The 16941-nt window shown below is 41.2% G+C and overlaps 2 protein-coding genes across 3 annotated transcripts in view; one reads left to right on the forward strand and one right to left on the reverse strand.

Annotated features, from left to right (window-relative positions):
• LOC310904101 (uncharacterized protein) overlaps positions 1–2032 on the reverse strand; it is a gene marked incomplete at its 5' end in the record, with an annotated part of 109253 nt that extends 107221 nt beyond the window's left edge. The window contains 2 exons of the mRNA XM_083848342.1: positions 963–1448; positions 1962–2032. Coding sequence (XP_083704468.1) covers positions 963–1448; positions 1962–2032 — 557 coding nt within the window. The remainder of the gene's footprint in view (positions 1–962; positions 1449–1961) is intronic.
• On the forward strand, positions 1124–16308 carry EDNRB (endothelin receptor type B). Of its 2 annotated transcripts, none has more exons than XM_083820563.1 (8): positions 1124–1256; positions 1989–2483; positions 11075–11187; positions 11381–11585; positions 11926–12075; positions 13045–13178; positions 13777–13885; positions 15412–16308. In XM_083820563.1, the coding sequence occupies exons 2-8, from the start codon at positions 2031–2033 to the stop codon at positions 15541–15543; spliced, it is 1296 nt and encodes a 431-aa protein (XP_083676689.1). In that variant the 5' UTR covers positions 1124–1256; positions 1989–2030; the 3' UTR covers positions 15544–16308. The 2 variants fall into 2 exon arrangements, with proteins under 2 accessions (XP_083676689.1, XP_083676688.1); XM_083820562.1 differs by lacking the exon at positions 1124–1256 and adding an exon at positions 1463–1789.
• The last annotated feature ends 633 nt before the right edge of the window (positions 16309–16941 follow it).

Consider the following 16941-nt stretch of genomic DNA (forward strand, 5'->3'; position numbering starts at 1 on the left):
TAGTAAAAATCGGTGCTGCAAACACAGACTGCAGAACAGGAAATGAAGAAAATGTAGAAGTGAAAATTGACTTTAAGTCCACAGGTCTCGGGATTCTGTAGGGTTAATTCAATTTCACACTTGTGTCATCCAGAGCAGAATCAGCCAGCACTGCAAAATGTATCCTACTGCAATACATAATCTGAAAAAGCCTGAAAAGATCACTTTTCCAGCTGGAGTACAATCAACCTCCAGCTACACTCATGCAGTTGAGAAGTGTGTCTGGTGCCTTCATTTCACAAATACAAAACAGGGAGGAAAAATGAATGTGCCAGCTAAATTAGGAAATGAGTCAAGAGTGATTAAATGGGAAAGATGCTTCATATCCAACAAAGATGGATATGTGAAAATTGAGTTAAATGAGGAAGGGAAAAGGCTGTCTGCCACAGTGGCTCGAGAAGGTGTTATCAGGAGATGCTGGGAAGATGAGAGAGATCAGACCAACATTTAGTGAGAAGTTTAAAAGAAACAATTGGGTTTTGGTGTTTTCCCCTCTGGGCATGTCAATAATGCAGGTGAGTGGGTCACTCTGTAATGAAGTGTTTACACATTCATGTTCTGCATATGATTTAGCTTCCAGCATGAAAAGATCAGGGAACTTGTTCACAGATATGCTGGGAAACATCTTTAAATCTATTTTAGTTAGATGTGCAGTTGTTTCCAGCCTTCAGAGGCAGTTCTCACTCTCCACAAGAGCCCGCACAAATCTCTCTGCTCCTTTCCTTACGCTTCACTGAAGGGCTCAATAACTGGAACGAGCTGGCTGAGATCAGATGCATTGCTCAGGCTGCCCAAAGCAACAACGAGATAACCAAGCTGGATTACTACTAGCTCGTGACGGACAAAACACTACGGCTTATCTAAGGGCAGTATACGAAGTACCCCAGCTTGTGAAGTGATTTACATCGTGGCACCAAACTCACCGAAGTCTCCGCCTTCTACAAGCAGCTCCTACAGCCCTGGATGTGCTGGGGGCTTGTCTGCAGGCGGGAATAACACGCAGACACGGGGGTCTCGGGGAGGACAGCAGGGCAAACACCTCTTCGTCCCCGCAGGCGTCCCCTGGCAGTGCCAAAATCTCCTTTAACAACCGCGTTGACTCGCCAGTTGCTTTAAAACCCCCCCCAAAGGACTTCTCACTGAGGCTGACACGCTCGACCTGCCCCAGGACGAGAAGGACGGGCTCCGAGAAGCGACGGCGGCGGCGGGGTACCGAGGTAGGGAGCCCTTCGACCGGGGGGGCGGCGTGAGGGGCGCCCCCAGCCCTGGCAGCACTCGGAACCCCCCCGGCGGCATCGCGGGGGTCGGGACCGAGCCCCGGGGGCTGTGGGGTGGGGGATAAAGGGGGTGGGAAGGGGGTGCGGGGAGGCGGAGGGGAGGCGCGGGTGGGCGGAGGGCGCGGGTGGGGTCTGTCCGTGACGGATGGGCCAGCTGCGGGCCAATGTTTTAGAAAAGGGGGGGGGCCGGCTCGGCTTTAGGCGGCGGGTTTGGCCGCGCCGCTGACAGCTGCCGGGGTCTCTCCGCAGGATCCCGACCCTCCTTCATTCCCTCCCTCGCTCCCTTCTTCCTTCCTTCCCTCCCTCCCTCCCTCCGGCCGCGGCCCGGGGCGCCCATCGCGGTGGCAGCCGGCTGGGGCGGGGAGCAACCGGCGGAGCGCGTTTCCCTCGCTTGGCAGCCGCAGTCCCGCAGGCGGCGGGCGGGGAGGGAGGTTCGGCGAGGCTCAGGCGGCGAGGCTCGGCGAGGCTCGGGGGTGAGGAGCGGAGGGGGTACGCAGCGGGATCTCCCCCCCCCCCCCGCCACGGGGCTTCCCCGCCCCAGCCTCCGCTCCGGTGCTGGGCGGCGGCGCCCCCCGGGGAAGGCACACACGGAGGCGACCACCCCCACCCCCACCCCCATCTTATCTCCCCTTCTCCGGAGCTCACCCCCCGTCCCCTCTCTCCTCCGCGCAGGTCGGAGCTGACAGCCCGACCGGGGTCCGGCCGCGCCGCGCCATGCCCGCCGCCCTCCTGCTGCTGCTGCTGCTCGGCTGCCGCCCCGCCGACGCCGCCGAGGGCAACGGAGCCCTGAGACCCCCGGGTCCCGGCCTGCAGGGCCCTCCGGGGGCCGCCGAGGCCGCCCCCCCGACGGCCGGGCCCCCCACGCCGCCCAACGCCTCCCGGGCAGCCGCGCTGCCCAAGGGCTTTGGAGGGGTGGGCGGCGGGCGGCCCCGCTCGGCCTCGCCCCCCATGTGCACGGGGCAGACGGAGATCAAGGAGACTTTTAAGTACATCAACACGGTGGTGTCCTGCCTGGTCTTCGTCCTGGGCATCATCGGCAACTCCACGCTGCTGCGGATCATCTACAAGAACAAGTGCATGAGAAACGGCCCCAACATCCTCATCGCCAGCCTGGCCCTGGGCGACCTGCTGCACATCATCATCGACATCCCCATCAACGTCTACAAGGTGAGTTGGGGATGGGGAGGGCCCGGCAGCGGGCTCGGGGGTGCCTGCACCCGGCAGCTTGTCCCTCGGCCAAAAATCTCAGAGGGGGGTGAGCAGGTCGGATGTCCTCCCTCTGCCCTGATCCCTGCCCTGCCAGCTGGAAATGGGACAGAGGTCCGCACCACTGGTGGCCAGGCTCCGAAAGCCACCTGGGAGCAGATGCTTCATCCCAGGGAAAACGGACCTACACGGAGTAGGTTGATGCTCAGTGGAGTGGGACCATCGCCTCTCCTTTCCCCGAGGAATGGAGGGGAGGCACTGAAGGCCGGCTCCTTCTGCATCTGTGGGTGCTGCTCAGCCCCATCTATTCAGCTGGGGCAGGGTCAGTCGTGTACTTCATGTGGGCCCACATAGTCGCTGGTGGCACGGGGGCTTTCGGACATTCTTTGATATATGCAGTGGTTGGGAGGTGTGATGCTCTCCTGAGCTGTGAACCCTTTCCCCAGTGTTGCAGCACGAGCAGCTGAGGGAGGGAGCCATACCTGCTGCTCTTGCACGCCTACTCCTGAACGTGATAAGACTTGCTACAAGAGTATTATCTCAGTCTCATCTCTACTCAGCTTGAGCAGTCCTTGTGTCCTTATGAATTCCTTGTGCATGTGAATCCAGCCTCTAGTCAGGATGAGCATTTCTGGGAGGGATGCTGGAATACCAAGACACCTTCTGCCATAAAAATTTGCAGGCCAGGTCCCTGAGTGCATGTTAGTTATTGCATAAAGTGCGCCTTGATCTATTGCTTCTTATATGTGTGGTTTTAAGCTCTGGGCTTTGTTACTTTTATCTTTCGGGGAAAAAAAAAAACAACAAAACATTGAAAGTGCAGGTTTTGAGTTTAGTCTTTTGTATCTGTAGTGATTATTCACAGAAGCTGCTGAAGTGGGAAAATACTGTATATCTATCCTTTTAAGTATTGAAGTATTACAAAGCAGGGAATTCAGAACTCATCGTGTCAGTGTTAAACTCCTGAGCTGGATAATTTGGATTACATGAGAGTTCTTCATTTTGTAGTATCAGTATTTTCCATGTTATTTCCATGCAGAACTATTTGTCATAGTTCTTGTGAGAGGTGTGTGAGACTGGAATTTATGAAACAAAATACTTAAACTGTTTTGAAAAAGTATTTTTCTAAAATATATTAAACATTTTTTTCCTTCTCAAAAAAAATGCAAAAAGAGTACATGAATAGCAGTTGCTCCGTAGAACACTTTGCAATCTCAGTGACACTATTTTAAAATTAAATTAATGATAAAATGTAGTAATATGCCGCGGTCCTTATCTTGATTGAATGTCATCAAGTATATCACCGTGAGTAGGTTGGAGTGGGAGGAATAAAAGGTCAGACTGCAAGCTGATAAATATTATACCAGCTGCAAGTCCAGGATTTTTATCGTGTTAGGAGGAGAATGTTAGGAGCAGTGCAATAGTTCTCAGGTGCTGAACGCTGCACTGCATCTTAATGAAAGGCCCGTAACAGAATTAATTTATTGATTGGAATAGTGAGTGAAATACTTGCGTCTGGTTTAAAACAGGACTTTTGAATAAATGTAATTAAAATCAGCCTTTAAATATTGTTTGTTTAGTCAAAATTAAGAATTGAATGCAATTGAAGGTGGTAACTTTTTTTTTTTTTTTAATCAATTCTGCATACATTTAATTCCACCCAGAAAGCAATCTTATGAGGGGCAATATTGCAAAGCAAACACACGCTGGCTGTAATCACCCAGCTGTGTGGGAAAAACAAAGGCTAGGGAGGCCTTCGTTTGTAAATCAAGTATACTTAACAGTTGTAACTTGCAATTTGAAACAATTTCAAAATGAATGAAACAGATGTTCAGAATTGCTACCAGATCCTCAGTTAGACAGCTACATGAAAAAGTGTGAAAGAATTTGTTCTGTTAAAAAAATGCTATCGGCTTACTCAACAACTCGTGTTGTAGAAAGTATGAAAGTGCCTGTAAACACTTCCCAGACAGATCCATAAGAGAGAACTCAGAATTCACTCTAGGAACATTTTTATTAGCTATTAAATGTGATAACTGCAAAAGATGTCCCCTGTGAGTATTTAAGTTAAGCGAGTAAGTAGCTGAAAAAATACACGAATGAACATTTAGATCACTCATTTGAGGGTATCTGAAGAAAACCAGATGTTACGTATATTGTGAGATAAATGCAGTCTGATGTATAACATGCTAATTAGTCCATTGCCACTGATAAATTTGGTAAATACATTCTGTAGAAAATGTGAAGCGTTGGAATCCTTCACACAATCAGCAAACAGGGTACAAAATTAGGTAAAGTGGAGCGTTGCGTCCTGGCAAGCTGAACGTGGGAGACCTTTTCAGCTTTCAGGGTCCTGGTAAACAAGCTGGCTTTGGCTGTACCCCCAGAACTGCAGAATGTGAAGTAGAGAAAAGCCCAAGGCAATCATTCTTCAGCGTGCAACAAAATGCTTTGCCAAATTCCTGATAGTTGTAGCAGAAGTGTAAAGCATAAGGTGCTCTTATGCCTAGATCAGCTCCTTCACTGTGTCTTTGTCAATCTGAGTTGTTTAAGGTGTGAATGTAAGGCGCAGAAGGGTACAGTAGGAAATACTGTATTCCAGTGGTCAGCAAGCCTTTTATGTCCTTCTCTTAATCTATGGAAGGTGGGAAGCAGTGGCCATTTGTCCTTCTGATTTCTCTGCAGTTCCTATTAGGCTTACACTCAGTTTCTCAAACTGTTAAAGGTGATAGCTCTCATGTGTCAGATACCAAAACAACATCAAGATTGAAAACCCCAGACTTAATGTAGTTCCACAACATTTGGGTAGTCCTGTGTGCAGCCAGGAGTTGGACTCAATGGTCCTTGTGGTTCTCTTCCATCTCAGGGTATTCTATGATTTCTATGGTTTCTATTATCTCTGCTTCTCATGTATATATCTGTAATAATATAGGAACATATAATTTTAAAAGCTGTAAATAAAATAATACCCTGCTCTCTCTTCTGACATAAAGATATCTCTCTTTTTCTTGTTTTATAATACTCATCCTCATATATTAAATTCAATTTATTGTCATGTTCCAATAGATATTCAGCGGGGTAAAGAACATATCCTCTGCACACTTTTGTATGGCTTTCTGAACTTCAGCTATCAATTTGCTATGACACAAATGAATGAGGAATGTCTACCTGGAAATACTGTGACAGGTTGCTTTATCTCAGAGTATAGTGCAAGAGTAGAAAAAATGAATGTCAGAGAAGGAACAAAAACTGGTCTTTATCCAAGCCAGTGATCAAAGGGCAAAGTCAGCTTTGGAGGCAATGATTTATTTTTTTCTATAATACATTTTAGGGATTACATAAAAATAGTTAACATTATATAGCATTGTCAAGCGTTGGTAAGATAAGAAAGAAACAGATTAGGGACTGCATATCACATGAAGACTCAAATCAGCCCCCTTGTTAATCCAGCTGTGTTCTAAAAAAGGCAGGGTTTCCATGGAAATGTCTTTGTGATGATATAACTCTTACAATGCAAGTACCTACAGGGCATAAGTCAAGGTTGCCTCCATCACGATAAGGCCAATCTTTTCCTAATTTCCCCCAAAAAGTAAAACTGCGTGTCTTCAGAGAACATTGTTTCTGTTCTATTACAACAGCTTGCCACCTGTCCTTCTGGTGTTAAAGAATATAACCATTTTTAACGGGGGAAATGTGCACTATTTCCTTTTGTTCAACATCTGAACCATTTACTTGGGGTCTTTCAAAGTTCATCTTAGAATTTCTTACTCAAAGTTTATTAATCTCTGACCATATAAAGTAGGATGTTTAGTTGGCCTAAGATCATGATCAGCGAATGCCCTTGGCAAATACCTGAATTGTCCAGTGGAGGAACCTGCCTACACTCACTCTACAGACAATAGTGGGTAACTTTGTTCTGTAGTTAAATAGGAACAGTCTGTGCTGAAGTCCCATATATGGAGTAGTAGAAATGCCCGTACATTGAAAGTATATGCAAACAGTTTTCATGACAGATCTACAAATCAGAATACATTAGACAACATCAACATAGATTTGTAAATTTAGAGTAATTTTTTCATTACATATACATTTGTTATTTATACGTTCACTCAAAGATGCATGTGACAAATTTCAAAACAAGATTTCATTTTCTGTTAATTACTTACTTAGCTTCAGCCCTGTGTTTATGCTTCCCTATCTGACAGCAGCACAGCTCAGTTTTCTTTATTGTTGCTTTTGATTCAGTTCTTTTACTGGGTTTATGAGACTGCAGAAACTTTTGACTTTGAGAAGACAGGATAAGGTTTCTGTCATTTTCAAGATGAATGTATGATATTGCTTCATCTTAATGCAGTATTAAAAAAAAAGTTTGCAAGCAAAAGTTATTCATAAAGACACATGAAAAAGACAATAATTATGTGCCTCATGTTAAGATGTACACTGCTTATTGGATAGATCAGTAAAATATTCTTAGCTTAGCTAGAGAAAGAGAAATAAATTTTCTTATCTAAAGAGAGAATCCCACCCTGACATATGAATAAGTCCTAATTATTGTTAAACATTACCAAGTATTGCAATGTCTGACTCAGCCCTGACCGTAAGCTTAATTTCCTGGGCAAACTCATTTTTGAGAAAGCTTGCTCCTGTGAAATACTGAAAAATCCTTTATCTGCCAGGCATTTCACAAATATATTGAAAGAAATGTTGCTTATGAATTAGGTGTACAATTGTATGTCTGATTTCTCATGTAACTCTGCAGTTGATAAATATGAAAATCAAGTCCTATCATTGTGAACTAGACTTACTGTGAATGCAGAGCTAGGAGGAAGTAAGAGTTCCTGCTTTGCATTTTCATGTGCATTCATTGCTTGGAACTAGGACACAGACATAAATAAGTGCACGCCTTGCTCCTTCTTCATGTCTGACTGTGGAAAGTCAACAACAGTGGGTTGGAGCCGTGGCATCTCTGGTGGCTGGTGGCCACAGCAGCTGAGCCATCAGGAGCAGCATATCGTCCTCACGTGCTAGCATATTCCAGCAGCAGACTGCTAACAGCCCTGTCTTCCTACACAACCAAGAGGAAGCAGGGCAGGAATTGTAATTCACAGGTGTGTCTCTGAGTCACAATATCTCTTGGGGCTACTTTCATTGCTGTGAAGCTTTCACATCAGCTCATGCTCAGATCCATGCCTAGTCTGAGAAGGAGATTGCTAGGAGTGTGTCAGGTGTAGAAACAGTGCTATCACAATAGAATTAGTTCATTTCAGTATGAATTCACATCATTCTTCAATGTGTTTTCTTTCCATTTACTCTATTTAATTTAATTTTCAACACATTTCTGTGCCTTAGCAGCTAAAACTTCACTCATGTAAAACAAATGACAATAAAATACTGGAAAAGGTCACTCGGAATACAGCCAGTGGTAGACTTGGCATTTTACTTCTGAAAACGCAACATTATTTTTCCTCTTTCCTGCCATTTGGCAGTATCTCATGACTCAAAGTCATTTGTCATTTGTAAAACGGCAGTCTCTTTGTACAGATACCCTGTTATGAATAATAAGAAAATAATTCTACCCATATGAAATTTTATTAGGCCATACCTGTACTTCAGTAAGAATAATCAGTTGTTCTTGTCCACAAACACTTTGCAATGAATTTTTATTGAATACTTTATAAAGGATTTTCATGGTACCATAAGGCACTGTTTTGAGGAGATGGCAATACAGAGTACAGACGAACGGAAGCATAGTTCAGCAATTAAAATATTCTGCTTTTATTTTACTATCTATGTTTTCAAGCTTTTGCTGCAAAGCATATCATTAGCCACTTGCAATACCATGGTAGAGAAATTTGTGACTCATGCATTAAAATGCTCAAATTTCATAATACATCAGCTGCAAGAGATAAAGGACATGTTTTTCCAATCCAATGCAGACAGCTGTGTGTCCATTCTGCTCCTGATTTAAAAGCTGGCTGAATGAAAGTAATATTTTGACGTGATGCTAAACCCAAACTAATGCACCTTTTCTCTCAGTAGAGCACATCCACTCATGTGCAGCCCAATTACAATCCAGCCATATGGCTCCCAAACTACAGCTGGCTTAAATCCAGGCAGCTTGTAGCACAGGTGTGACTGTCTGCACCTGAGAGATAAGCTTTAGTTCTGGGAAGTCTCATGTGTGGCTAAATTATTGTGATTTTAGTGAAGAGAGACAAGGGAGTGTCTTGTACAGACACCAGCTAGTCGTAGCTAAAATTCTTCATAGGATCTGTTAACAAAAACTGGATCAATGTTCTGGGATTTTAGTTTGGTGAAGAGCAAAATACTTCAATTTTAAAATGCTTTTTTTTTTAATGTATCAGTTCTGGCTTAATATATACAAATGTACAATATACAATAGATATTATAAACAAGTATACAATGTACTTGCTACTAAGATCTTGATTTCTATAGCAACTTGGTGTGTGGTAAGCTGGATGTTCACTGCCTGTTATTTATAAATTATTCCAGGTGTCATTTGATTCTGTAGAGTGTATATTTAGAAAACCTGTGATTTTTCACTTGCAATCTTAACAGCAGTTTGTTACTATCACCTCCTTACAGCAATTAAAAAGAAGTCTTAGGGAGAGGCTTTACTGAAAATACTTTAATTACAGTCTGAGTTATTTTCCCACATCGCATAAGCAAAACATACTGTACAGTCCTTACAGCCTCCTCCCTAGTTCCTCTGCTTTATTGCTTTCCATGAAACTCTCAAGAAACATAAATCCTTAGAATTTATTTTTCTGCTTCATTTCTGCAGAAGCATTACGCTCTTCATCTTACTTAAGTAGATCATTGTAGAAATAGATCAAAGCGGGTTTATGTTACAATTTTCCTACTGCTGCTCTTTCAAAGATCCCATTTCAGCATAGGACTAAAGCAGAGTTTTGAAGGCATTGTGGTACTTGAAAATACTGGTGGGCACTTCATAGGGATTTCTAAAAGCACATGCTCGTGAAATGTACTTAACTTCCTTTGTGTTAAAAGAAAATTATACTTAAATTATATTAGGGTTTTTGAAAAATTGTCCATCTTGGCCCATGTAACTGCTTATCTCTAGATGCACATATACACGTTCTTGAGGGCTTTGCTTAACCAAACCAACATGAGCAGGCAATTCTGTGGCTATCTTCAATCATTTTGGACCTCAGCAGAATCTAACTATATGGTGATCCATTTCTTTTCTTACATTCCTCTTTAAAAAGATGATTGAGGAGATCTGAGATGAAGGAAAGACTTTGTAATCCTTTTTTTTTTTTTTGGCAATTGCCATTGTTCTTTCCTCTCCTTTTATACTCTGAACTCCTCTATCCACAGTAGATCCAAGAGGCCCCAATTGAAGAAAGTTACGAAAAACAGATCCATAGAGATGAGCTTAGATAATGTAACCAATTACAGAAACTCAGAAGGTTTACTTTTATATATAACAATTGCGGTATTTCTTGGCATAATCTCTATTCTGGAGAGCCTTGTTTTTATGATGAATTGGAAGATTTGGCTGCTGCTGTGACGTATTTGAGCCATTAGAGCAGCTTGCAGCAGTACAAAGATTAAATATTTCTAAAATGCAGCTACAGGCAAACAGTTCATAGTGTCAGCCACAAGGAAAGTGCTTTCTGTGTCCAGTAAATCTTGTTCTCTAAGTTAGCTATAGTGTACCACTAGGGATGTGATGGAAGATTTCCATGAAAGTGTAAGACCCAAACTGCCAACCTAAATCCAACCTAAAATTAATTCAGCCTGAAAAGCATTGTCCTGTTTTCTTTCTTCTATAGCAGATACAGGTATATGCAGCTAGCTCTTTTGGTATTGTAATACAGGTCATTGGAAAAGTGGTCAATAAAGATTTTCAATGCAGGATTTGTCTGGTCTATCTTAATCTGCTGTGAAATATTTACTTCAAATTAGTTGGTTAGGATCCTTGAGTGTCGAGTGGAAGGAAGAAGTCCCACAGGAAGGACCCGCCTTTCATCATTGGATGGTCAGCTAAAAACTGAGATGCGTTGCCCTCCGGTGTTGCTTAACTTCTCAGTTGAGGGAGCCTCGACATCAAGCTTCAATTAAACACCACCCCAGTTGTGCAGTTGTAGCCTTTGCCTCTGTTCTGATGAACCTCGAGTCACTTTCTCTTTTTCTAGTAAATGGAGAGTTACTTGCAACATTTAAGAAGCCATGAACACTCTTCCCAAAGGAGAGGGAAATCCCCACTTCTCAGTCATTTTTCACCATAAACACTGAGTTGGTGAAGCTGGAAGCAAAATGAGTGGAATTGTACGGCTTGAAAAGTCAGGACTAAGATTTTATGCTTATTCTTGCCCAGACGGGGATTGTCTGCGTTGCTACTGTCCTGTTTTTAGGACATGTACCTTGGAGACTACTTTGTAAAATGGCTCTAATTGACTTAATTTTTACAAGCTGGAAAAGAAAAACAAGAGTATTTTGCAGCTTTGTGAGTTATTTAAAAAAAAAAAAAAAGTTCCATTCTAATCTCTGTTCTCTTTTCACAGCTACTTGCAGAGGACTGGCCCTTTGGTGTTGAAATGTGTAAATTAGTGCCCTTCATTCAAAAGGCATCAGTGGGCATCACAGTGTTGAGTTTGTGTGCCCTCAGTATAGACAGGTGAGACTGTTTTTTCATCAAACTCTATAATTTCTTTTAAATAAGAGCATTGGCTTAAATGCTCTTCTCCAGTCAGCTGATGTAATACTAATAAGTTGAATTTAAGCCAGTTACACCAGATGGCTTTATACACACACACACATATATATATACACACACACTTCTAATCTGCAAATGCATGCTGTTGCTTCAGGTACCGAGCAGTAGCTTCTTGGAGTCGAATTAAAGGAATTGGAGTGCCAAAGTGGACTGCTGTTGAAATTGTACTGATCTGGGTTATATCGGTGGTATTAGCTGTTCCAGAAGCTATTGCATTTGACATGATTACAATGGAATACAGAGGAAAGGATCTCAGAATCTGCCTACTTCACCCCACACAAAAAACATCCTTTATGATGGTAAGACACTGAAATTTGTACCACAGCTCTCTAGAACAGTTCCTTCAATCTTCCCAATGATCTGTGGATTGCAGTGTTCACAAACGTATACAAAACTTACTTGAACATAATGTTCAAATGAAATTCAGGCGAATTTCTGAAATATGTTGGTTAAAAGAAGAACATTCAGAAAACTGTCTTCTTGTGGGTGTGGGACATTTCATCTGTAATGTATGGATGCTTTTCAGAGACAGACCAACCAATTAGTTATAGTACACTTTTCAAAATGGTCAACATTCAACTCCTAACAATACTTTTTTGCTGTTGTGTTGTTTTGTTTTGTTCTGTTTTTCCCTTCTAGTTTTACAAGCAAGCTAAAGACTGGTGGTTGTTCAGCTTTTACTTCTGTTTGCCACTGGCTATCACAGCACTTTTCTATACTCTCATGACCTGTGAGATGTTACGAAAGAAAAGTGGGATGCAGATTGCTTTAAATGATCACTTAAAACAGGTAAAAATGTATCCTTGACAACTTTGCTGACCGTAATACCTTTACTGCCTCTACTGCCACATCATTCTCTTGTTATTTTATGAAAACTTCAAGATCACTGCTAAGAAGTACTTCCCTAGCAGTGGTGCCAATGAACTTGCATATATATCAGAGCCATCAGAAATCTAAGACATTTACTGACAGTCACAAGACACTTTTTTTCATTTGGTGTTAATCCTTCAGACTTTATAGGTTTTATTTCTTTATAATAATGAGAGCTGGGTATTTTGTAATTAAAACTAAGATCATACTGTAATATAGAAACCGGTGCTGTAAAGTTGTTAATTATTTTGAATTAATTTCATGCCAAACTGTAGTGAGGTTAGCGGTGTATCAGAACAAAACACATTCCAAAATACATTCCAAGTTAGTAGTGCACCAGAGGGAAACATCAAATGTCATGAATTTAATTCTACTAAGGCAGAATTAAACTACATTAGTACATATATATGTGATTCTTGCTTTTCTAATAGCCTTTTAGTTTGCATGCTAATTTGCAATGGTAGTGTAAATAAGTGTAATCATCTTACCTTGATAAAGCTGTAATTTACATCTCTTGGAACCTTTAAAGTAAGGCCTGAGATCAAAGCACAAGAAAATGCAATTGTAAACAAGCTGTCATTTGAAAGTGATTAGGCAGATGACTATCTTCCTCATTTTAATTTAAACGACTGTTTTTGTGTTTGTGATTTTTCATATTATTACTCATACTTCTGTAAATTAGAGATACAGAGAATTGGTGGAAGACATCTAAAACAATAGAAAAGATTAAGTACATATTCAAAGAAAATAAGTTACTCTGATGTTCTCTTAACTCCTATTATGATAGGGTTTTTATTTTGTTTATTAAACATTTGGATATTGGAAGACAACAACAATCAAGAGAGAGACAGAAACTGTAATGATGTTCTTTCCAATTTTCATTTTCAGAGACGTGAGGTGGCCAAAACTGTATTCTGCCTGGTACTTGTTTTTGCTTTGTGTTGGCTCCCACTTCACTTAAGCAGAATATTGAAACTCACTATTTATGATCAAAAGGACCCAAATAGATGTGAACTTTTAAGGTAAGACTATAAACAGAAAATACCTATGTGCTGCTGGCATGCTCCATAAGCATACCTGGATTTCCTAATGAACTAACTTGTTCTGTATGCCTGAAGTTGTCTCTGCTTTCTCATCCAGTACATTCTGGTTTCACTCTGGTAGCAGACTTGGGAAATTATGAGGAAGACCACGAACAGAGGGCTTCTGTCCTGTTTGCCCGGTCTTCTTCCTCATCCCTTTTGGGACGGACGTTCCATCCTGTGGCATTATGTGGATGGAGGGGGGAGATTCTGTCCCCATTTTCCCTTTCAGCTGAACAGCTAGGATTAAAACTGTGAAGAAAACCTCATGAATATTTCCTCTCACAAGTTATGATGATTAGATCTTCTGAAATACTGATACTTCTGAATACTGATTCTGAATACTGATTCAAACCTTATTATTTTGCGCAGTTGTCACCTCCATAAGTTAATTCTATTGATAGAGGTCCATTTACTCCTACATTTAATAGATCATCTTGGTTGAGTAAAGCTGAATCCAGTTTTCATAACTGTAAACCTCCACTAAGCATTTTCAGAGAAAATGTGAAGAGTCTCACTTACTTTAATTTCCACACAGCTTTTTTCTTGTGATGGATTACATTGGCATTAACATGGCTTCACTGAACTCCTGCATCAATCCAATTGCTCTGTATTTGGTGAGCAAGAGATTCCAAAACTGCTTTAAGGTAAGAAACTGTTGGGAGCTGCACCTCTGGTTAAAAGACGATGTTAGCAGTAAAATGCATTCCATAACACACAGAGTGTTTTAAATGTTCATTAAATTTTACTTTAAAGTTATGATAGGTATTCCCTTCATCTCCTGCTGAAGCTATGTAGAAAGGTATTAAAGCTTTATAGGGACTAAAAGAGAAAGCAAAAGAGAGGAGCATAAAATATAGCTTGCCGGCACCATGCTCATCAGGCTACATCACTTCCTGACTGGACCTGGCATGTGGCCACTTCGAGAGTCCTGACAAAGCAGGCTCAGTGTGCTCTGCAGAGATTCACGTAGCCATATCCCCTGCAACCCAACAGGGAGGGCACTGACCGCATATTCCCCACATCCTGGCTGAGCACTTGAGTCAGTAGGCACTTAAGTAACAAAGAGGGTACAAGTATTCCCTTGTGCCTTTCCAACACCAGGAGACACACCTGCTATTAGTTTTAACTTGGTTTAAGTGAATAGCCCCCGGACACTCGTTTTCCATATACAATTTGAGGCTCCGTATAGGATTTGAGGCTGTGGATTGCAATCCATCTCCCAGCAGTCCTACAGCCTTCCAGCCACCTTGATCTATCACTTCTGCTTGGAAAATGTCTAGTTGGTGCCCAGCAGCACCAAACAGCACCAGTGTACTTGGAGCTTTTTTGAGGCCCCTCATTGTCTTCAGGCACTGTATCAGGGTTCTTACATTACCACACACAAATTCTTAGATTTTTCTTTTGTTAAGAATGTTAACAGTTGACCATTGCTAGGCTTATTGCCTAGTTGTGTAACTTGTTTACTGGCTGCATCTTTCAGTTGGATATCAGTCAGCTCTACATCTAGTAGCACTGTGATATCTCCCTCATAATTACAACAGCACGTTACAGAAGCTTTAGTGTTGGTCTCATCTTCCCTGTCTATATTGCTGGAAACCTGAAAGAATCACTGGGTCTAAGAACACATAGCAGATGAAGCCCCAAGTGTGGAAACAAGTGGGTGTGTGGAGAGAAGTCTGGGGTAGAAACCTGACGTGACTTTGAGCACCCAAAGCTAGTCCGTAGCATGAGCAAAAGGACTGAAGTGCATCTAGTAAACTATATGTAGCTTTTCACTATTCTCCTACTGAGTTCTCTTTTTTTTTCCCCTCTAAAAATGAACTAAACAGCATCTCACTCCAGAAGTATAGATTACTGTGTATAAATTTTTACAAGAAAGATTATCAAAGAAAGGACAAAAAGAAGTCTCATTTCATTTTGAGATGCCTTTAAACATTTCTCTTCCTGCCGTCCAGCACTCAGGTTGTTAATGGGGTATCCCACTAGGTAGTTGTCACTTGAGCAATGCAGAGCATAGCCTTGTTTCTTTGCTTATGCTGCAATGCAAAAATGGCAGCGTGCATGCTTTCCATTTCCTACTGTACCACTAAAGAAGGGCAGTGTTTTGGTGCATCTTGCAACATGTGAAAAACAAAATGATGCAAAATGTTTGTTCTTTTTATTTTTACAGTCATGTTTGTGTTGCTGGTGCCAATCCAAAGATCTGTTGTCCCTGGAGGAAAGGCAGTCCTGTTTAAAGTTCAAAGCTAATGACCACGGATATGATAACTTCCGCTCCAGTAACAAGTACAGCTCTTCATAAAACAGGCATAAAAGGTATATTCTCTTACATTAATGCTGGTGCCTTTTTAAGTAAAAGTGGCAATTACTTTTAATGAGATGGTAACATTTAGAAAACTCTAGTTTTGTGTTTTCACAAAACTGAAAGAATATCATAAAAAAAAATGCCCGAAATCTGTGCAACTCTCAAAATCACGGACATTTACAAAACTGTAATCTATAGCACATGAGGAAAAGCATAAAAAGTCATTGTTAGCACTTGAATACTTCTGAATCAGCACTTCCAAATGATCCCCACTTCCTGTATATTAAACCGTCATTTGTATTCACTGTAACAGTTGTAGGAACTGAAGTCACAGTAATTACTAAGCAGTATAATGTAACTTTAATTGGATCAAAGCCAGTATTATTATATAACTCAATATATTATCTTTTATAAAGCAAATTAACCACCATCACTATCGTTTTGTTTTGTTTTTAAAATAAAACCTGAGATATGTTGTAATGCGAGTTTAAACATAAAAAAGTAGAATTTTTATCAGGGTTTTATAGAGGTAGATAATGAAACATTAAAGGATGCAGTCAAGTTGAAAGTGCATTTCACTCTGATGATTGTTTTTACCTACTGTTGTTGGAAGGAATTTCCAAGACCTCTATAAATACCATTCTGTAGCCACTTCACTTGTTCAGTGCATTTGGCAGCACTTGGGTATGGTCCATTTCACAGTTTCCATGTTATTTGTGTTTAATGGCAGCAGAGGAGACAAAAAAAAAAAAAAAGCAAAAATGTAGAGTAATAAAACCATAGAAGCAATGGCTAGTATTGGAAACTAGTTATTTTTAATTGAAAACAAATTGATTGTATCCTCTGTAAACAATGGGCATTCAGGAGCCCTGATGGCTTTCTCAAGATACATTTGTGATAACTTACAACTGTTTTTGCAATCCGTATACTGTCCTGGGGCAAAATCCTTCAGAAACAGCAGGTTGAAAAAAATGTAACAAAGCAAAACATTGGGAGAATTTGAACATTTGTTTTCATACAGATTTAAATTTTTATAAAGAAAAATAATTCACAAACTGTACTTCTAAAGAACAGTACTATGTAGCACACTTGTCTTGATTCTGTTTTAAAATGTTCTACTTCTGTAGTGCCATATTTATGGGCTTAAGAAGATGTGTGATTAGTTTCTGCTTCTGTAAATAGTTTAGTGAAGCCTGATTAATTATAAGGTATTAAAATATGGGCAGGACCCTATAAGAAAGCAAAAAGATGCCTGTAGTAAACACTATGTGTATTGCCGGGAGCAATGCACATTTTGTATATACATGACAGGTCACTCTTTGGCTTTTCATTTCCTATGAATTTGTTGCAGATGTCCCCAAAGACTTATTAACATATTTTGTGCACTAAGGCATG

This window comes from Anser anser, assembly GCF_964211835.1.
Source record: "Anser anser genome assembly, chromosome: 1".
Classification (NCBI taxonomy): Eukaryota; Metazoa; Chordata; class Aves; order Anseriformes; family Anatidae; genus Anser; species Anser anser.

Coding starts and splice junctions, on each gene's coding strand:
- EDNRB (XM_083820563.1), top strand. CDS start 2,031: ATGCCCGCCGCCCTCCTGCTGCTGCTGCTGCTCGGCTGCCGCCCCGCC. Junction 11,188..11,380: donor TGTGCCCTCAGTATAGACAG/GTGAGACTGTTT, acceptor CTGTTGCTTCAG/GTACCGAGCAGTAGCTTCTT. Junction 13,179..13,776: donor AATAGATGTGAACTTTTAAG/GTAAGACTATAA, acceptor ATTTCCACACAG/CTTTTTTCTTGTGATGGATT.